The 23190-nt window shown below is 34.3% G+C and overlaps 1 protein-coding gene across 1 annotated transcript; it reads right to left on the reverse strand.

Moving 5' to 3' along the window:
- Positions 1 to 2423: 2423 nt before the first annotated feature.
- LOC149426016 (FAM172 family protein homolog CG10038) lies at positions 2424 to 22803 on the reverse strand. Its single transcript, XM_089642852.1, has 6 exons — positions 22629 to 22803; positions 22464 to 22554; positions 21177 to 21483; positions 17539 to 17911; positions 12186 to 12270; positions 2424 to 7095 (listed from the first exon to the last, which is right to left on the reverse strand). The coding sequence occupies exons 1-6, from the start codon at positions 22650 to 22652 to the stop codon at positions 7010 to 7012; spliced, it is 966 nt and encodes a 321-aa protein (XP_089498978.1). The 5' UTR covers positions 22653 to 22803; the 3' UTR covers positions 2424 to 7009.
- Positions 22804 to 23190: the final 387 nt, after the last annotated feature.

A 23190-nucleotide genomic window follows, 5' to 3' on the forward strand; every position in this document is an offset into this window, starting at 1 on the left:
TTCTGAGATTCCTCTACCTGAGGGAGTATGGCTACTACCCGTGGCTCTATCCTTCTGACTCTTGGGCATGCTAGGTACGAACCATCTACGGGTCAGAAGAGATGTGCACATTGTATCACACTTCTTCAAACTGATTCGTGGATGGTTTGAAAATCCAACTATCATGGAGAGTATTAGTCTCCATGTTCCTGATGGTTATCTCCGTCACCGACAGCATAGACTGGTTTATCTCCCGGCCTGCAGGACCAACTTGCCTGCAGGTCATGCCGGTGGGGAGAGCAGTCTTGCTGTTGAACAGAATCAATTCGGATATCGACATATTTAGCATCGGTGAAGTTGCCTTTAAAAGACAAGCTCTATTGATGCTGGTATAGTTGATACACCGCTTACTTATTATGTAATACCATTTTACAAATATACTTAAAAACAAAGTAAAATGTAATTTTGTAATGTTTTTAGGAATAAACTAATTGAATTGAATTGAATAGAAGTAAACTTACTTTATGTAATAATAACTTACATATGTTATTAACATAAATACATATCAGTTTCTTTCACAATTAATTATTTTTGCTTTGATGCAGGATGGAGAATAAATCCTGAATGGTGGTGATCTTTCCCCCAGGGTGATACTGAGAGTGTTTAGATTGTTTGGGAAAGTTTGATTAAAATAAATTAGACAAAATCCCTTTTACTTTATTTATTATCCTCAAATTACATACATAAAATCATTTATATAAAATGCTACTCCAACCAGTCGCAGACATTTTCTCTCACCAAATTATTTCCCGCCTAAACTGTATTTTCCCTCCAATAATCTATCAAAACTGACTTATTTTATTTTATTAGTACATACACATAAAAGGAACACATTTAAATATTATTGAAGAAAATCTACAAAGACAATACCTACTCGGTTTTGAAACAATACCACTTTCTCTATCTTCGAACAGATTAGCCGCCTTTAATGAGAGGCATAAATTAAACCCACTTTACACATTGAATGATAAGTTGTCTATATCCCATCCCCATTATTTGTTTTACCAAAACCCTATAATTTTTTTTTTTTTTTTTTTAACATACAACAAAATATAATAATATTAATAATACGTCCAACTCCAGTAAAGTATTGGAAGGATCACCAACGCTAGCCGCTAGAGGTGCTGAGTGTAGCATGTTGACGTTGACATTCCTTTCAATCATGGCAAATTTAAATTATGTATTACTTGGTGGCAGTGTTTTGTGCTTTCTAATTTGTATTTTTGTCAAAAATTGATTAAAAAAATATATTAAAATGTCCTGAAAAGTAGGTTCTTTGTGAACAGTTTACGGATGTACTATTACAAACAACAAAAACACCCTAAGTCATTTTTCAGGTTGCCAAAAAACGTTGACAGGTTAGTTGGTGGAAAATAATATAAGTTCGTTAAGTTCCAGCAAATAAAATGTTCTCGATTATTTGAACAAAAGTCGATTATTTAAAACATGAAAAGTGTAAGAACGGGTTGTTTCATAGAATTTGAACAATTCATCAAATTTAAAGTTGATTTTCAAGTTCTGTGAAGGTTCTATTCAAGTTCTTTCATAATTTCAGTTTTTTGTAACAACTGGCCAATAATGATATAATAACAGAACTTGTACATGATAAATCAACTTTGAAATTTGAAGAATTCTTCAAATTCTGCAAAACAACCCGTCCTAAGTAATAAAATTTTAAAGTTAATTCAGCAAAGCTGTATTTGTTCCTTGTAGCATTGTGTGTTCAAGTTGAAGTTACAAAAAATCAACAAGTAAACATCTATTTTAAAACTTTAAAAAAATGTATGTTTTTTAGTTTGAGTTTTTAAAAATAAATAAATAACAGGTTTGACTGAAAATTGAACCTTCGTACCCAGAAACTGGAGTCGACAACTCTAGCAACCTCGCCAAATGCCGATAGGGTAGGACCGATATTTATTTCATATATTAACTGCTGTAATGTCGTCTGATTTAAGAGAAACGCGCATGTGTGTACACGATTGACGCCAAAAGTTGATAGAATGCATTGTCATCGACAACGAATTTTCTGCCGAGTTTCAGCTGTCGAATGTCAGATGTCGGGAAGTGGGTTAATTTCCGCTTCCAAGATTTACATTCAGTCATTATCGAAAACAAAAGTGAAAATCAAATATGTAAATGTATTTTAAAAAATCACTGTCAATGTTGATGTTCAAAACACATTTTTATCATGGTTTCAGCTTAAAAACCTGGATAAAGGTATGCAAAAAAAGGGATTTAGACAATCTACATAGTAAATGTGAAAGGCGCCGATTATTTTTACAAAACACACGGTATATGTTCTGACCATTTTGAAATGACATTTGTACAGAATTGAGTTTTTATACGGAAAAAACTATGTATCCATATTCATATTCCGTATATACAGGTTTTCCAATAAGAGGTGTTATTTTGATATTCAATCGTAAAAGATCAATGGTTTCGTTGCTTGTGTGGCACGTAGCGCCGTCTTGTTGAAAGTAAACGTTGTCCAGATCAATACCATCCAATTCCGGCCATAAAAAATCATTAATCATCTCTCGATAGAGCAATCCATTCACTGTAACTGTTAGCTAGCTATAACTCCAGCCTCATTTTCGAAAAAGCAAGGTCCAATGACTCCGCCGGACCATAAACCGCACCAAACAGTCACACGTTGAGGATAGAGAGGCTTTTCAACAATAACTGTTGGGTTTTCCGAGCCCCAGATGCGACAATTTTGCTTGTTGACGAAGCCACCGAGGTGGAAATGGGCCTCATCACTCAAGATGATTTGCATTTGATTCACTCAAGTGAATTTTAATAATTTCAATGCGTTGTTGAAGCGTGTATAGTTCCATTTTTATTAATGGCGTAGTTTCTACTTGTCAAATGTCAAAAAATGACAGCTTCAAAAGTAATATCTACTGAAATAGCAGGCTATTCAAAATAACACCTCTTATTGGAAAACCTTGTACATGCGCTAACAAACAATTCATCATGATTTGAAAAAGAAAACCAAGGCGCACAACTCGTGCCGCTAGGAGGCAATAGTGGGGCACACTGCCATCAGAGTGTATATGAAATGTCAGAAGTTGGACATAAATAATATTATAGGGTATTAGGTATTACATAGAGATTTTCACATGTAGAATAACATAATATACATAATTAAAGTTTGTGGCTTGGTTATAGCTATAATTCGGTGTTTCCAGATTAAAAATTCGATTACACATTAAAATTTAATATGTATTTACTATATTATACAAATAGCAGCTCTTAAAATAATAATAAAATGCTCACATTTATATATATTAGATAAAATATAGTATAATCTAAAGGCAGATTCAAGCACTGTTTAAATTACATTTCGTGCTTTGCAATAGACATGTTTATTTTATACCATTTAATTAATACTTAAGTACATCAATGTTATACATCCTTATCTTTAAGAAGAACACGACGGAATGGTCACAGAAACTATAATACATATATCATAAAATATATAAAATACGCCTTCCGAAACTGTAACAACCAAATTGATATAAATGTAATTTAATAAAATTTAAAACTGTGCATGGTAAAATATTTTTACAATGTAAAAAGTGTCTGATTTATATACTAGAATATTCTATAATATGAAAAATTTTAATAAAAATTTAAGGTTAAATGTGACGCTTGTCACATTTTTCGTAGATGGCATTAATTAATTTATTTGATTAAAATAAGGTTTTTGCAAGATATTGCTTTACAATCATAAGGCAAATTGTTTCTTTGCGCCTGTACGGAGACCGGATAAATCATCACAATGATAATTCATCACATCTTTAAAAAGTTATATAAAGTCATGGAAAGGGATGAAACAAAAACTTTATTAACTGGGTTAAGTAGGTTAGGTTAGTTTAAAAAATATTATATGCAATATGAATATGAACAGTTTTGTCCGTAAAAAAATCAAACCTTTCGAGAAAGACATAAAAATACAATATTGGATTGAATCATTGGTACAATATTGTACATATTTGTATTCCTCTCTCGAAAGAATTGAGTTTTTAAACAAAAAAGCTATTTTTTCGTATTCATATTGCATATGTACAGGCGCAAACAAATAACTTGTCTAAATATTGTAAAGCAATACCTTGCAAAAAACGTATTTTAATTTAAATAAATTAATTAACGCCACCTGTGAACACGTAGAATATAACGAGCGTCGCGTTTAACATTAACCCCACAGGCCTCTGGCATATTCAATGCAAATAAATGGAATATTTCTGAATGTATCTGAAGTATTTTGTACCTAAAATTACTGATGAAGAAAAAATATATAAAAACAAAAATTTTATTAGACAAATGTATTACAATCGTTATTGTCACCTCATTTTTTTGTCATTTCACATAAAAATAATTAATAAAAAATTCACGAGGTTTCATAATTTTTTTCAAATTGCGGTTGGAACCTTTGGTTTCATAAAGGGCATATTTTAATTTTTCTATGGTTAACTTCTAGATTTTAATAAAAAGAGTGGTGTTTTCTCTTTCTAACACCGATTAGATCATATTGCTCACCATGACAGTAAGGGAGACGCAACGATTTCTGTGAGACCATATTAAAAGTTGTTCCCAAAAGTGAAAAAATTGACCTGAGGGGTTAATGAAACATTATACTATACACAATTATGACTGCTATATGTATGAACCATTTATGAAATCTGAGAAGAAAAAATTAAGACTACTAAATGGCAACAAAAATGTTAATACTAACAATCCATTTGTCATCTCATCTAGTGCCTTTATAATTAGAATTAAAATTTAAAAATACACACAGTAGATAAGGTTGGGTTATTTCAAACTCTCGTCACATTTAATGACCACTAACCCTTAGGACGGGTTGTTTCGGAGAATTTGAACAATTCTTCAAATTTCAAAATTAATTTGCAAGTTCTGTGAAAGATTTTTTTCAAGTTCTGTCAAGCAACTAGCCTATAGTGATATAATAACAGAACTTGAATAGGACTTTCACAGAACCCGAAAATGAACATTGAAATTTGATGAATTGTTCAAATTCTCCGAAACAACCTGACCTTAGTTGCCAACTAAAATGACATGCGCCAGCTGACACTATTTTCATAATAACTTACTTGTTTTTGAAAACTGGTGTTATTGTAAGTTGTTCCATTTTACCGGATAATGTTTTTTTACATTTAAAAAATTGTATGTCTATCCCATGGAGTTTTTCAAGAATGTTTGCTATTCAGAGTAATGTTATTTTTCTCTCTAATGTTAGAAAAAATTATAATATAATGAAGAAATAAGAAAACATTTTTGAATTTTACTGTTTTTCAGCTAAATAGGCGTTCTTCACAATAAAAAATAAGTCACATGAGGCTTGATTTGAAAATTTAAAATTAACCTTCCAGCGGGCGCGCTGTCGTAAAATTTACGACAAACCTGCCTTATCGCTTCCCCCACTCTTGCGACTTAGTTGTAAGCATCGAGCTTCGAGCTATGCTAGAGTCAAATCAAGTGTCAAACATTTACCGCACGATATAAATGCTTTTCTCAAAGTGAATTACGGTAGGGCAGTTGAACCGATAACAGAAGAAGAAAACGGAAGCTTTCCAAAATGCGGTGTTTGTTGGTTATGTGCACTGGATAAGAAAAGACCCTCAGCATCAATGAAGTGTTGCCGTTGCCAGTCCTTTACATGCAAGAACCATTCTTCAGTTGAGGTGGTTTGTAACAATTGTAAGGATGAGAATATTGATTCTGACTAAATAGGTCGATAAAATATTTTGTTTTGAAATATTAACATGTTTAGAGCGTTGCTTCGTTTTTTTAAGAAAGTCAAATATTTTTTTTTAAGTACTGCCCATTATGATTTTTCATATCCTTAAAGAAATTCCCTAACGTTTGTATAAAGAAAACACCACTTACATGGAGAAAACTTGATGAAGTAAAATTTACGACAAGCGCCCGCTCAAGGGAAATTTCTTAACGTGCCCGCTGGAAGGTTAAGACAGAATTTGCAACATGCTTTTCACAGATAAAAAATCAATGTTTACACGTGACGAATATTAAGATACATTATTTCCTTGCCGAGTGAATAAGATTTATTTCTGTATGCTAGGAGCATTTCTTAAGGTTAAAAATACCATAAAATTGAGGCAAGGGCGGTGAGTTATTAGCAAATCGTTAGCGGATCCGCTGGCATTCCAAGGATTAAATCGTCGATCAGCAACATTTTTAATTTTTTAACGTTCCTCGTTAAATTCTGATTCTCAACCCTGTTTTAAGCTTTTATCAAATTATGATCAGAACAATGACCGTTAGCTTGACAACTGATCACAATTTGATCAAAAGCTGAAACGGGTAGAGAATCAGTGTCTAACGGGGCATTCGAAGATTTTTAGACATTTATTTATTTATATATTTATTACACGCCCTAGTGGGTGTAATAAATAAATAAATTTGATTTAAATAATTTGACGGTCATCGAATATGGCAAGAGTTTGAAAACCTTAGTCAATGTTTTACAGCAATAAAATGTAAACTAGGTAATATTTATGATTTAAGATTTTCACGGCCAAAAGTATTTTTGTTATTTGTTTTTGGGGTGTTATGCCGTGTTGAGCTAACTCCTTCTTTAGCCAACGTTTCGGACAGCATTGCAGTGTCCATCATCAGGGCAGATGTGTTATTTGGAAGGAGTTAGCGCAACACGGCATAACACCCCAAAAACAAATAACAAAAATAGGTAATATTTTTTACATTTTAAAAACAAAATATACTTACATGTTCAGTAGCAGTTTACGAGACACCATCTTTGTTTTAACAGACAAAAGGTTATCACTGAACAGACCCTGCATATATTTAATTATAAAATAAAGATAAGAATATTGTTTTTTCTTCCTTTTAAAACATAAAGATGATTACAATACATGGCAGCATTAAAAAAAACTGATAAAACATCAGAAGTAATGGTAAAATGGCGTGCTCAACGACATTGGTTCCACCGGGCTTCGAAAAATCTCATAACAGATGCAAAAGCACTGTAGGATGTCATTTCGTGTTTTGGGTGACCTGGAAAAAAAGAAATAAATAATGAGAACTTTACTAAGAAGCAATGCAATTTTTTTTTATTTACAACAAAAATGTTTTTTCAGTATTTAACGAGATTTTACGGTCACTTAGATTTAAGGCGATGCATTGTGGCGTGGAACATTCGAAATCAGGCGAATTCACGCAGTCCTTATGTAGATGGCGATAAGGTTGCAATTTTCGCTTAACACCAGCTGCCTGTTTTGATTTGTGCAATAAAACATGGCCAAAAAGATTTTATTTTCTGAAGCTCAGCCACAAAAATATTGAAATTTTTTCCCATCATTTTTGAAAGAACTTAATTTTTCACACCATACAATAAAAACCATATCCGAAAAGGGTTCAAAACCAGGAGACTTGACTCTTTAAAGCAGTTTTTATCAGCCTGATACTTTTAAATTTTAATTTTTTCAGTGCGTATACAAATTATTGATTGTTTCAAAGGCAAAGATATGTTCTAAATTCGAATTTAATTAGAGCACCAACAATATTTCTAAACAATCAAATTTTCAAACTAAAAACATATCTAATTATTGAAGACAATATTAGCGATTTCTAAACGAAACTTTAAAACAGAAAAATCAGAAAAGGATACGGTCACATCTAGGACTCGAACCCAGGACCCTTGTCTTTCCGGTACACCGCTCTACCAACTGAGCTAATAGATGAGACCGTATCCTTTTCTGATTTTTTCCCTCTATTTTTCATTTTCCTAGAAGAGACACTTTGAGAGTTTTAAAGAGACAAACAAACAGATTTTCTGCTATATATTAAGTAAATCTAAATAAAACATAAGAATTTTTCTACAATTTTATTTTGATTTTTATAACACCTCACAAAAGTGCCCCTGTCTGTACAGTATAAAGATAGGGGAACTATGTCGCCATTCCGGTTGAGCAGCGTATTGAGGAAGGTTAAAAAAGGGGCTATAGGAAAGTTTAATTAATAAGGGTCTTGAATATGCCGGTAGCTCGCACATATGAGCAGATTTACACAAAAACGAGTTAAAAAATGACCCATTCTCATGAAGCCAACATGTAAACGGGTGTTCTGCTCATGTCTGTCGAGTTACACGCACGTGTGCCGGGGATCAATGCTGCTAGCTGCTTAGAGCATGCTCCATTAAAATACCAGTAGAACATGCTCAGCATGCCTACATTGAATCTGTGCATGAAAGATGGCAATTGGTATGTTAACAATGGACTCAATGGAAAGGGCTTCTACAGAGCCATAATACTTGAGCCGCTCTGATATCCTTACTACAAGCATTTCAATGGAGTCTTTATTGGGGAGGGTGCTTCCATCAAATTGCACCAGACAGTCATTGATCTCACTCTTTGCCGAAATCAGTATGGTATTGCTGAAAATTGTGTTTTCTAAAATTATGACCTAAAAACACCTTAGCTTCATTATCGCTAAGTGTCGCCAAATGTTGGATGCGATGGATGTATTTACCTATTTTCCAAAACGATAACGTAACAAATATTATGTAACATACAATTTTTCATTATCATTCTCACATTATCCTGAAAGAAGAATGTCATGGTTGCATTATTATATAATTGAAAAAAAAATTTGCATTAAGGTTAAACGCAACACTCGTTGTATTCTACGTGTTCACAGATGGCGTTAATTAATTAATTTTGTTTAAATACGCTTTTGCAAGGTATTGCTTTACAGTATTAAGACAAATCATTTGTTTGCGCCCGTATATACGCAATATGAATATGAATTCAATCGGCTTAGCAGGACTTGTTTTTTGATATTATATATTAACTATTTATTCAATAAAAAAAATTTAAAAAAAAAAAAAAAAAAAAAAAAACAAAAAAAAAAAAAAATCAATAGTTTTGTTCGTTTAAAGACTTAATTCTTTCGAGAAAGGCACACAAATACAATATTTTACCGATGATTCAATCCAATATTGTATTTGTATGCCTTTCTCGATAGAATTGAGTTTTTATATGGACAAAACTATTTATTCATATTCATATTGCGTATATGAGGGCGCAAACAAATAATTTGTCTTAATACTGTAAAGCAATACCTTGCAAAAGCGTATTTAAACAAAATTAATTAATTAACGCCATCTGTGAACACGTAGAATACAACGAGCGTTGCGTTTAACCTTAACACACTTCGGCCAGGAAAAGTAGTTCTACCTGTTCGGTCGATTGATGCTTAAAGCCGGGAAGGGTAGTTCTACCTTTTGCGCCGGCTTCATTTCAATGGCAGAAAAGACGAAAATATTCAATGTTTTTATATTAATACATATTATATACCAATCTCTTTATAAAGGTCCCAACTATATGTACATAATTATCGAATCGTAATACAAGTCTGTTTTTTATATTTACTTTCGTGCCTTTCGTTTACATCGGTATTGCAACAAAAGGATAGTATATTACTTGTTATTGAAATAAATCAATTCCTGGAATGAGGGTTTTTATGACCGTGAAACACGATTCGAATCTCTTTCTCTGTTCCGCACCCACCCAACTCCATGTGCAAGCAAGCAAGAGATGTCGGGAGTATTTAAAGAAAGCCGGTATGAGCAAAAACCGATAGGCAGACCGTAATAAACATTTTACAAGGTTAATTGAGTTGTATTTCAAATAATATTCGATTTTCGTTTAGTACTTTTATAGCTTGTGTATGCTGAGTTACTACATAGAAATTTTTATTAAAATATTTTAATTATTTTCGAATATAGCGATTTAAAACAAATTAAAGAAATTCGGGCAGGACCTTTATTTTCGCCCGGAGTCAGGGTAGCGCTAGTTCAAAAAATACCCGGCCGAAATGTGTTAATATTTAAATTTGAATAAGAATTGGTCACAATTAATTGAAGCACTGCCACCTATCATCAAAACCTCTAAATCATTTCCAATGAATTATAAACAAAAGTGATAACATTGTAGCAAATGCCAAGAACAAATGTGAGATCACAATTGAGTCCCTACGCGGAAAAACACCATTTTGTCAAAAAGTGAGTTGTTGGCTGTTAACCACTCGGAACATTAGAACGTCAAAAGACGTAAATATGATAATAGCGGTCAAGACATTAGTACGTCTTTTCACGTAAGCGCGCGAGATTTTACAAAAATCGATTTATTTCCATCACTAGTATACGGATTGCCATGATTTAAAAAACAGAGTATCGATAATGAATAACGCTACGCGTCTGCATTCAAAAATATCTATGGAATCTTGAGGTGCATTATCTGAGTCGATTGAATCTGTCAGCTTGTTCGTTCGTAATTTATTGCGTTTTTAAATAATTTATTAAAAATATTTTAGTTTGGACGGTTAATATTTTGAGGTGACCAATAGTTTTTAATTATATTTCTTCAATATATAAAGTGTTATTTCTTTATGATACTCAGAAAAAAGTACATTTTTCACAGCTTTGAAATAATGGTCAGCGATTTTTACATATTTTTGACGTTTTCAGAAAATGTATATTTAGAAACGCAAATATTTACGTATAACAAAACAATACGATAGTGAATTTCATAATCTTTCCAAAACATTTTTTAGAATGAGGCTACGTTTCCCAAGACGTGAGTTATGATGCTTTTAGCAAAAGTCGTGAATAACACAAAAATTTCCGCGTTTTGACAGTTCGCAAAGGAACACATAGCATACAAATGCCTTTGTCTGAGAGGTTAAACATTTAATTTCATTATAGTGAGCATACATTCAAAGTCAAATAAATTCATACGTAATAAGATATTTCAACTAAGAGACAACATGTTTTATGTATTTTAATTAACTTATTCATATGTTCTGAGTACAAAAAACGTAAAAGAAAAAGGAAAAAAATAATGCTTTATAATAAATTTTTTTTTAATAGGATACAGTTGACGTAAGGTTCCTGTGAGCACTTAGGCCATAAGCCCATTGTGATATCTCCCATTTTACCTCATTCCATTAACAGTAATCCGTTCCCTTTTATAAAGTTCACCAGGGTTGTCGATGGATATGTGGCTGTGTATTCTGGTTCTACAATGTGTCTTCCCAGGTATCTGAGCTTTGTTCCCAAAAGAGTAGGACATTGGCCCAACTATAAATATGTGTATGAATAAACAATGTGATACACGTCTCTCATTTTCTTATATTCTTGTCTCTTGTGTGGAATAATACTTAATCAAAAGGAAACTATAGTAAACCTGTAGAATGAGTAATAAATCATTGCACTTATGGCACTGGAGACGCGGAAATCGTTCTTTTTTTTGTTATGATTTGTGTAAAAATGAAAACCAAATATTTTGTACTCAGGTTGTTTGGCTCATGGCCGGCCTTGATAAGCCTCGTACTCGCCTGTGGTTGAGATTTTAATAAAGCTTTTTTTCCGCATAAGGGCTCGATTACCTTAATGGGAAATAATTGAAGATAATTTGAATGTAATTCAAAAATTGAAGTATGAGTATACTGGAAAGCAGATGGATATTACCTAAAGTGTAATAAAATTAAAATAGTTGTTTATCTGTTCTCGGACGATGACTCATTTTGATAAGATTTTAAATCACCGCACACGTGCCATATATTGCCATTTCAAGGATGAATCGCATGACAAAAATGTGGGACATTAGCAATTAATTTTCAGCGCTATGACGTTTCCATGCATTCTTCTTTAGAGATAAGAATAATTGCTGCACATAACACGTGTAGAAACTGTTGAATTTTAACCCAATAAATATGCAAACAACCGGCACAATCAGTCAGTTGACTGACGACATTCGTGAAGTTGGATTTCAATTGCAAATCCTTCCCCAAGGTACACCCGAGAGGAGAGCGGCATTTTACAGTCGATGTTACTGGCGTAGGTGTCAGTACAGTGAGATTGATAAAAATGTGAGATGTAATGAGGTGGGAATAGGTCAATTGGAAGAGACGCCAGTCCCGATAAGACTAAAGGTCCTGGTTTGGAATCCCAGCATTACGACCGTTACCTTTTTATTAGCTGCGTCTTTGTCTGTTTCACATTAAACATTGATTTTGTTTACACATTTCACTAGGACAGAAAAGTTCAATGAAGAAGGGGAAACCCAACAAATTATTCAACATACCTGCAGAAAATCGGAGGATTTCATATTCCGGTGCTTTTTGTGGGACATCCAGGACATCATGACTGGACACCCAGTTTCTCCCAATCTAGGAAACAATACAAGATATTAATATTAATCAATTTAAAGCCCGTACATATACATGCTACACTTAACACACTTTAATCGGGAAGAGTAGTTCTACCCGTTCGGTCGATTGATGCTTAACGTCGGGAAGGGTAGTTCTACCTTCTGCGCCCGCCTCATTTCAATGGCAGAAATGAAGAAATTATCTGATGTTTTTATATGAACATTATATACCAATCTCTTTATAAAGGTCCCAACTATATGTACATAATTATCAAATTGCAATGCAAGTCTTTTTTTTGTATTTATCTTGGAGTCTTTTGTGTACATCGATATTTCAACTAAAATGGCCATTATTAATGAACACCTGACACTTGATAGGTATTGCGTTTGAAGATCAATGAAATAAGTAATTTAGATAACATATTCTGTTATTCTAATAATTCAATTCCTGGAACCAGGGTTTTTATGACCATGAAACCCGAAATAAATCTTTCTATCTCTGTTCCGCACCCACTCAACTTCTAGGTGCGAGCGAGAGGAGAGTGTCGAGCATTTAAAAACAGCAGGTATCGGCAAACACAGTTAGGCGGACCATAATAAATATTTACAAGTGCATGCCAGTTTTTAAAAAGCAAATTGTCCTACGGTTGTGTTCCGAGGAGATAATATTTATATTTGCTTTTTCAAACCTTTCAAAATGGATTCTGAAAATTACGAAAGTGATAACGAAATCGTCGCAGATAATTTATCTGCCTGTTCTAGTAATTATTTGCCTGAATTCCATAGTGAAAGAGAAGAATCTAGTGGAAGTGAAGAAATTCCTTGTAGGAGAAGAATGTCAGTGATGCCATTACAGTTCAGTGATTCTGAAGAAAGTGATATTGAGGAAGAACAAGGAAATATTAGATGAACAATTTTTAGACGTAAACTGTAACTGATTATATAAAGGTGATTAAAAACTTAAACCTAATAGTGTATTATTTTTATAAGCAATAATAGTTCGCCTGAAACACTCATCCACATTGAAAAAATCTCCTGATAAAAAATACATGACGCCAACGGGACTCGAAGACACGGGTTCGAGTCCCGTTGGCGTCATGTATTTTTTATCAGGAGATTTTTTCAATGTGGATGAGTGTTTCAGGCGAACTATTATTGCTTATAAAAATAATTGTTATCCTTTGTGCTATGCATAAATAAAATCTTGTCTTTAAAACATTAATTTATCAAAAAAAAAATAATAACTAATAGTGTATGGTGAAAAAAATAAACAATATTATGTGAGCAATACGAGAAGCATTCTACGCTAAGTGATTATTTAAAATTTCATTTGAAAAAATAACCAATATTATTAGCACGTTCCGATGGTTTTGGTCCGCTGTATCGTGCGAGAGGCAATTGCACACGTGGTATTTCAATGAGTAATAATGTGTTACTCTGACGATACTTGAGAAGTGGCAATTGTTTTTGTTTTTATAATGATTTGGGCTTGGTGAAAATATAATAATTTGTAATTTTATAAAATTGAAACCTAGTTTATACTTAAAAAATTGAACACTAATGACTCAACAATGACTTTGTTTTCGATTTATTATGTTGCATTATAAATAATACTTGGTTTTCAGCTACAAATTATATAGCTTGGGTATGCTGAGTTAGTATGTAGAAAATTTTATTGAAATATTTCCATTATTTACGAAGATATAGCGATTTAAAACAAATTAAACAAATTCGCGCGTGACCTTTATTTTCGCCCGTTTTCAGCGGTCAGCCGGCGAAAAAATAACCCGATCAAAGTGTGTTAACGTTACTCAATACAAGCGATCCAAAATCAGTAGGTCTTAAAGCTAGTCACAGACGAGAGATATAACCTCAGAATGTAATTGATACTAGTTTAAGAGGTTACCCATAGATGGCACATACCTGTTGACATTGCAACGTTTGAGACTTAGATAAATACATAAATAGAAATGGAATTTTTTTTTCACTATCAGTAATTTTAAGTTCAGTGTTTCGACGAAAAAACGTAAGCTGAGCCATTTTTAAAACTTTCTGCGTTTCTTTTCACAATTTTGACATTTCAAAAATTGTGTTTATTTTTAACACTAAAATTTGAAAGCGTATTAAAACACCATTCAAAAGCAGTTTTTAGTTTTTGGATACGTCCAGAAATATCCCATTTTCTTGCATTTTATTAAGAAGCGGAAATACACGCAAATTCTCCGACTTTCTGACAGCATTTTTAAGAAATATAACGGTCAATATGCCAGAGACCTGAAGGGTTATAATAAATAATAAATACTATATAAGCAGTTCATAAATAATGAAGCATTGTTCTTTTATGACTTTGTTGATGTAAGCAAAATTGAATAATATGGTGCAGATATATCTTTATGAGTTAACTTACATATTTAATTAAATTCAAAAGGAATACAAAAGATGTTCCTTTCGAACAATACATAAATATTATGAAAATCAGTTTCCCATGAATCAAATACTGAATCGCATCATAAGGCATGCTTTGTCACAAAGACGTTACAATACATCTAGACTTCTTATTGTATAACAAAATTAAGATAAAATGGGGAGAGTAAGAAACCAAATGTTTCCAGTAAATTCTTAATTTAAAAGTTCTTCATAGTTGACAAATATAGACATTCAAAAAATATCTGTGTCTGAAGGAAATAAAGGATAGGACCGGGCGTATTTTGAATGAGCATTTTCGTATTCAAAATTTGCCTCGAATACTACCTCGAGGCCGACTGGAGTACAGACCTGGGGCCTTAGCATGAGAAGTCGATATAGCCCTATAGCAATACGATATCGTTAAAATACGTCATCAATGAGCACTTAACGACATATGCTAGCACGATCAAAATATAACAACCGACGATTGTTAAAATTCCTTGTCTATGGTCAAAGTAGCGACGGTATCGTTAAAATTGCGAGCATGAGAATGTATCGATAGGATAACTTCCGACCGACGGTTGCTAAAAGTCCGCCGAATATAACGTGGGGTCTTGAGTGTCAATTAAAACTTTGGTTGGCTGTCGATATACGTATTTTTTTAATAATGTCGTTCATTATGCACAATTTCTGGTTCAATGAAAGGAGGCAGGTTAGGGAAGATCGTAGGATTGAAAGGCGTCGTTTACGCGATCAATTGAATCCGTTCGAACTTGCAGAGACGGAATTCAGACAATTGTTTCGAATATCTCGTATTATGGCTAGAGATCTCATTGATCAATTAACTCCTTTTCTAGTGTCAAAAAATACATTAGGACTTCCAGTATACATTAAAGTGAGAGTATTAAATATTATTGATATCTTAGTAAAACAAAAACACAATATAAATCTATCCACCACTGGAACGACCACGTGAAATAAATAAATTTGCTTCGATTGCTAGAGATTTCCAGATGATAATTTTTCGCCGACATTTAAAAAATCATAACTTCGAATTTTAACATGGAAACATAAAAACTTATTAAAGTGCTATATAGTCATTATTCATTGACTATATAGCACTTTACCTGTATTTATCATAATATCAGCATTTTGAATATCTTAAAATACTGCGTATGATTGAAATATTAGTAAAAATAACTTCAAAATTTTGACACAATAGAATGTAAGTATATCTCTTTGATAATAATGGAAATTCTTTCACATAAAAAGATAAATAAATAACTTACCCAGCTACCATTGCTTGCGACATCGTAAAATATTAAAAAAACACGGCGGTTACAATGGTCACGCTTGAAATCTGACGTTTGACGTCTATCCAATTCATAGACAATTCCGTCCCAGTATTGCCAGCGTATATCGATTTTTATTTATTGCCTTATCGATGTCGTTAAAGATATCAATAGCGTTCTCATGCTAGGGAAGTCGTTATAAAATCGACGGTAGATACGCTTAGCAATCCGATATCGTTAAGTTCGATCGATTCTCATGCTAAGGCCCCTGGGCCCGTAAACGGATTTTGAGGAGTAAAGTGATCAAGTCGTGCCCTGCCACAATAGAGCAACAACAGTTTGCAAATGGCGTTGATTATTGATACTCGTTACTGCACGTGTATGTAGCTTTACCGCAAACATACAAGCAAAGAGAGTAGACTATTTTAAGCAGTGAAGGTCACTTAACGAAAGCAGTGACTTTGTAACTTGGCAGTTGTGCCGCCCAGACATGTACGCTAGTCGGTCTTGCATTTTCTCTAACTACGCATAAAATCGGCAGGCTGGAAACAATTGTATTATTTATAATAATCGATAATAGTAAGTAATTTAAAGCACTACAATTGACATACTTTTTGCTTGCCTCTTGTGCGTCTGTAATATATACAGATATTGTATTGTAGATATTGAAACATCATTGCTATGCTTTCTTTTTTGCTATGCAACATCTCACAAGAACGCCCCTGTCTGTACAGTATAAAGGCAGTTTAATTTAGTCAAGGCTAGCTCCTTAGAGCAGGATCCAATAAAATACCTGTAGAACAGACTCAGCATGCCCACATTGCGTCTGTGCATTAGAGATGGCATTCTGGTGGCAATGGCCGTCTGATATACTTACTCCAAGCATTTCAATGGAGTAAAATATATAATACAACAAAAGCTTTTCTTTGATAGTTGTTTTTTTCTTATTTTTGAAGTAAAAAAAAATTATATAAAATCAGTACATAATTCTGTTAGAAAATAAATGAATCCTATAATTTCTATACCCGCTATATCCGATTTTTGACAAAATGATCTGAGTATGACATCTTGTTCACATTTTTGCGAGCAACAAGAGGAGCCTAAAATTGAATTTCAAAACCCTCCTTATCATGACCAAAAACCATGTTAAAACTGCGAGTGAGAAACCAAATCCGCTATGTCATACAGAAAGTTACTATCAAAACGCGCTATATCGGATTCAACCAATCACAAGCGGTTATTTTGCCAAAATACAATATGGCCGCGCTCGTATGTCAAAATGATCTACGTGTGTTTTTCTAAACTCGCCATGTCGGCTCAGTTGACTTTCAAAAGCCTCTATATCACGAAGTGAGTATCAAAATCCGCTATATCCATTTTATTTATCGAAATTACTTAATTATTGCTAGACATATATAGAAAAATAAATGCTTTTCGAAATGTTATTACTCCAATTCATTATATAAAAAATTGTAATGAAATTACTTATGTACGCTAGAGATGTGACAGTTTTTTGCGGTTTTCTCCAAATCAATGAAAGTTGATATAGCGGGTATAGAAATTACACGACTCAAATGTTATATACGTACATGTCTTAGTATAACTTCGACATTGGACGAAGCTGCCTCCCTCCTAAAGCTGTGCACTGAATCCGTCATGGCGATGGCTTTAACCCGATCGAAGAAATCGGGGATAGCATGGGCCAGTTTGACGGTGACTACCCCTCCGTAGCTGTGGGCGACGATGCCAATAAACTTGGCTTTGGCATTCGCTATGTAGTCTTTCCACACGGAGATGGCGTGTTCCTCGGGCGTAGAACTGTGCGGAATTAGGAAGTTTCTGTCGTCTACAATGCGTTGGTTGTCGTTTGGGTTCATCACTATGACTCCGTATCCGAGACTCCTGCATTTTGCGATGTATTGGAGTTGGGTGCCAGCTTCTATGTTGGTGTTGATGATGATTCTGAAAAATAAATAGCATAGTATTTATAACAACCCATTAAAAGAAACTAGTGACCCCGCAATACTTCGCTATTGCTAATATCTTTCTCGGGTGTCTCCAACATCTTCCACCATTCACTACTGCATACCACTATGTTACCGTTAAAAAACTACATTACTGTACCGGACAGCAGATGGAACCTCAAGAGAAAACCGGCATTTTACAGTCGATATCACTGGCGTAAGTGTCCAGTACATTTATGGTCCTTCGAGCCGGATTTTCCTCAGAAATCAGGAAACATGACACCGTCACTGAGCTGGACATTCCACAGTTACCGTCAACCTCTGAGCAGATGCTTCATAAAAATGAAGAAAATGAAAATGCACACGGTGCAACTCGTCAGAGTAACTGGATGCATAAATGTACTGGACTCCTACGCCAGTGACATCGACTGTAAAATGCCGGTTTCCTCTCGGGGGTACCTTGGGTAAGGATTTGCAATGAAACACAACTTCACGAATGTCGTCGGACAACTAACTGGTTGGGCCAGTTGTTTGCGTATTTATTGGGTTCGACTTCAATAATTTCTACACGTGTTAATGTGGAGCAATTATTCTAATATCTAAACAGAAATACGATAAGGCATCACAGCGCCGAGAATGAATTACTAAGTTCCCACAGTTTGTCGTGCGAGTAATTCATCCTTTAACTGGCGATATGACACGTGTGCGGTGATTAAAAATCTTATCATCGTACGAGACAAGACTCAAAGGAGTCGGCATCGTAAAATGTGTGACACCAGACAAATATTCATTTTCTTGATTATTTAATAATTATTTAGGTATATCCATCTGCTGTCCGGTACACCCCCAACGTGGAAAAGTATTTTTCACCAAATAGTTTCCTCGGACAGCAAGGTATCTTCTTAAAGGGTTGTCCGACGACTTTCGCAAGTTGTGTTTCTTTGCACATCCTTGCCCAAGGTAACCCCAAGAGGAAACCGGCATTTTACAGTCGATGTCACTGGCGTAGGTGTCCAGTACAATTACATTGACTTTAATTCGATTCCATATCTCATACCGGTGCAGAGATATTGCGTTAAGTATTCCTCGGGTGTCCCTGACTTTTTCAACCATTCAAACCACTCTCTAACCCCTACTGGCACTAATAAGAACAAATTTTGAAATTTTCAGTGACAGCGATCAACTACTTTTCGAGTTTTGTGAGCGCAAAAATACACAGGCTGAAGTTTTATATTATATTTAAATTCAATTTAAAATATTACAAAAGCTATGCAGCCAGCGGTGATAGTCAGTCATTCCCAACAAGTATACTCGTAGAAGATCCCGTGCACTTTTTCATACTCCGAAAGCGAGGACTTCTGCCTATCAGAACTCGCCAATCAACAGAGCGACTGCTTAACGATTCTGCATTGACCATAGACATTTTCAATGTCACTTACAGACAGTTCAGCAACTATCTTTCGACACAAACTGCCCCCATGACTTTCTATTCTTATGATCTTCTCCGTAATATATTGGTGCATAACCGTTAAATGGAGAACATGAATAAATAAATATGAAATATCTTGAAGGCTCACATTTCAAAGTCCTCCAAATATGACATGTTTGTTGATACCAGGGTCGAAATTTCTATTCCGTTTGATGATTTCATTAAATATTATAGTGTAGGTTAATCAACTGAACATAACACTTCAACGTAACATATATGATTGATTGATGACCTTTGTAGCATAACGGTAATGTAGCATATCACTTACGAGGTATTGTTTCATAACCCTGAGAAAATCTGAACATGCTTCTTCTTTGGATGTTATTTCCCATCCAAGTTTAACTATCAACGAAGCTATCTTCACCCTGCAAACTGTATCCCTCATGATGTGACCAAAATATATGAGCTTTCTTCTCTTCATATTTAGTGCCACATTCCTATAATAAAGAACCTCGATAAATATTAAAAGGCACACCTCATCTTTAATTGGCACATATTATTAATTATGCGCGCATAATTTGGGCGTGGCATATACATATTATATTTTGGGGCGACACACTAGGCTATAATCTTACTCAGGAGAGGGGGTCAGATCAATTGGGGAACTGCTGCCAAACATCATTTCTTTGTATGGGATCTGTCACTTTGGAAGACGACAGCCGCGTAATTGTGGCGCTCCGTAAATTGTTCTGATCCCTTCTCCTGCATGTATATGGTATAATTTTCAAATAATGCCTGGCTAGCAGATCACAGCGCATATCATCGCCACGCTCACACTTATAACACCTCACATTTTAAGGTGTGACAGGTCTGTATGGGATTGTATGGCGAGCAATATGGAGTTATATAAAGCGCTTTGAACTTATGGCGTAATCTGTCACCCCCTTTAAGCCCGTCGTCCCACTAACTTGGTAACGGTACAAAATTGACAAAAACCGAAAACCTGGCGCATTTCAACGGACGGACTTAAAAAAGCTTTGGGTCAGTTTAAAAACAATAAGGAACAACTATTTCAGTTCACGGAGAACCATCATAATCATAGACATCCAAATTAATAGACCTGACGTGACATGATATCGGGGTATCATTTTGACGAGCTGGGGCAAACCAAGTAACAATATTTTTGTCACCAGGAGAGTTCGAGAATGCTTGAATAAACTACGACATCAGTCGTACATTGACCGCCGAAGAGCACACATTGAAATAACCAGACCCCGCGCAGAAAAATAAAGTTCGCCAAAATAAGGCAATTGGTTCGTAGCGCAGTCCACTGTCCACTTCCGCGCAGCATCTGAATGTTCATTTTTAAACAAACCACCTGTCGTAGAGACGCTCAAAAATGAATGAGAAGGGTAAATTATAACACATTTGTAAAAGTAAAAAGCTTAACAAAATATTCAATTTCGGAAACAAGCCAGAACTTTTGTTTACCCGATTTGGGATTCACAATTAAGTTTTTTACGCAGCCAGCAATTTACGCAGCTAGTAATTCGTAAGCACATTTTATTTACGAGGAGTTTCCTGTATACCGTCATTTCCGACAGAAATTACAGGAAGGGAGCTACGCACAACTTTGTTTATTCCCCTTTCCCTGATTAGGTGCTCTATCAATTAGAATGTCTATGATAATAATGCATTTTAATTATATATTTTTAAAAAATTTAATAAAAGCCAAAGTAAGAACCTAAGAACTTTTACAAATTATTAAATTTAATACAAGAATCCAAATCACTAAAGTAAAAAAATAACAAGAATAGTCTCAAGTTATACTTACGATCTAGCCCACTGGCCGGCCCTCACCACCCCAGAACCATGGATCAACACAATCAACTTTTCCGGGTTCGTCAGAGCATCCTCAGTGGCGTATATAAAGCTCTTGACTTCGTCAGGAGCTGCATTCTTGGGTACAGGAAGTTGGATCAGACCCTCACTCTTCAGGAGTCCGTAGACATACTCGGTGATGGCATCGCCTAGCAGTTCGTAGTGCTTCTGGTTCTCGGAATGATTTTCCGTCAGGTGGAATTGGAATGGAAGTTCGGTTAACTTATTTGTCTCTTTGTCAATCTGTCGCAGTTCACCCACTGAAATGATGATATGATCAATAAATATAATAAATTTGTACTGACCCTTACTGTCAAAGTTAGAAATATGAACTAAATGGTGTTTGAAAGAAAAATACCTACCAAGATTTACATTCAAATATAGAAGTTAACCACAGAAAACTAAAAATGTACACGTTTATGAAACCAAAGGTTCCGACCGCAATTTGAGAGAAATGTATGAAATTTTTTATTAATTATATTTATGACACAACAAAAAAAAAAGTGAGGTGGAAATAATGTTTATAAATAAATTTGTACAGTAAAATGTGTTTTTTTTTTCGCTATCAGTAATTTCAGTTTAGTGTTTAGACGAAAATCATAAGGAAAGCCCTTTTTAAAACTATTTATTGATGATTTAAAAATTTTAATATTAAAAAAATTATATGTTTATCTACATAAATAAAAATGTAAATGTTTGTTATCTTGTAATCTTAAATCTCCGAAATCTCTTCACCGATTGCTTTGAAATTTTGACACAACTTTGCATTCAAATACGCATGTGTTTTTATATTATGTAGATGTCAACTGTGACAGGTAAAATAATACTTTTTAAAAAACAGCGCCATCTGTTGGACTTAAAAGCAACACGCGCTATTGTTTCTCTATCGGCACCGTTGAATAGAGTAGGGTATTTTCTTTAGTCATTGATCTGCACAGACAGACTGAGCCACAGCAACTCATGGCGGGGTACAGCTAGTTTCCAATAATAATATTTAAAAGCATATTTTATCACCTTTCAAACAGTTTTTTTTCCAATACATTCAGATATATAAATTTATTTGGATTTTATTGAGAAGCGGAAATACACACAAATATTCCGACTTTCTGACAGCATCATTGAGAAATATAAAAGTCAATATGCCGGAGGCCTGAATGGTTCATGTACACGTAATGAAAATAAAAAGACAAAAACAAAACGGTGACTCATTGACTCATATTATTTTTCCTGATGTACTCACCCGAGTTGAAACCATACCCCAAATCAGTGATAGATTTATGTTGAAACGTCATGGTTGATAAGCTTCTGAAGCAAACGGGAGCCGCAAATAACTGCGGAAAAAAAGTTAGCAATTAAAAACTTTCTTGCTTCATCGATACTTGTAGAACTTTGGCGAAAATCTAACCGCTAAAAATGATGCCAGGAGCATTTAAACATACACGACTGCAGATTGAACGCAATAAAGCAGTATATATAGAGTGCAACATCAAAGTATGGATGTCAGTATGTTTGTATGTTATTGTTTATTGATCACATTCAACGAGATTTCCTTTTTCCCCGAGATGCCGACCGGCAGGAAACTGACATTAACGACTAGTGTTGCAAGCTTGCTAAACCGCTATTTTAAATTATTAAAAATTGTTTCCTTTACTAAGCCAGGCACTTGCAGCCGCTAGTGAGTATTACAACTATAACACCCTAGTTTGGAATCATTTTTTAAAATGCACTGTATTTCTACCATTATTTATGATCTCTACACTCTACAGCATTCTAGAGCGAAGCTGCAACCCTGTCTTCATCGGGAAACAATATTATATTACTTATATCGGAATAAAAAATGTTCCCCGAGAAAAATAATATTACTACAGACAACACAAAAAATGGTTAAGCATTTTAACTGCGACGCAAATTAATGTGAAGTGAAACTAATTAACAGACAGACGATAAAATGTAAAGTGGTCGAATCA

This window comes from Hesperophylax consimilis, chromosome 2 (genome assembly GCF_061612785.1).
Source record: "Hesperophylax consimilis isolate HC1 chromosome 2, BYU_Hcon_1.0, whole genome shotgun sequence".
Classification (NCBI taxonomy): domain Eukaryota; kingdom Metazoa; phylum Arthropoda; class Insecta; order Trichoptera; family Limnephilidae; genus Hesperophylax; species Hesperophylax consimilis.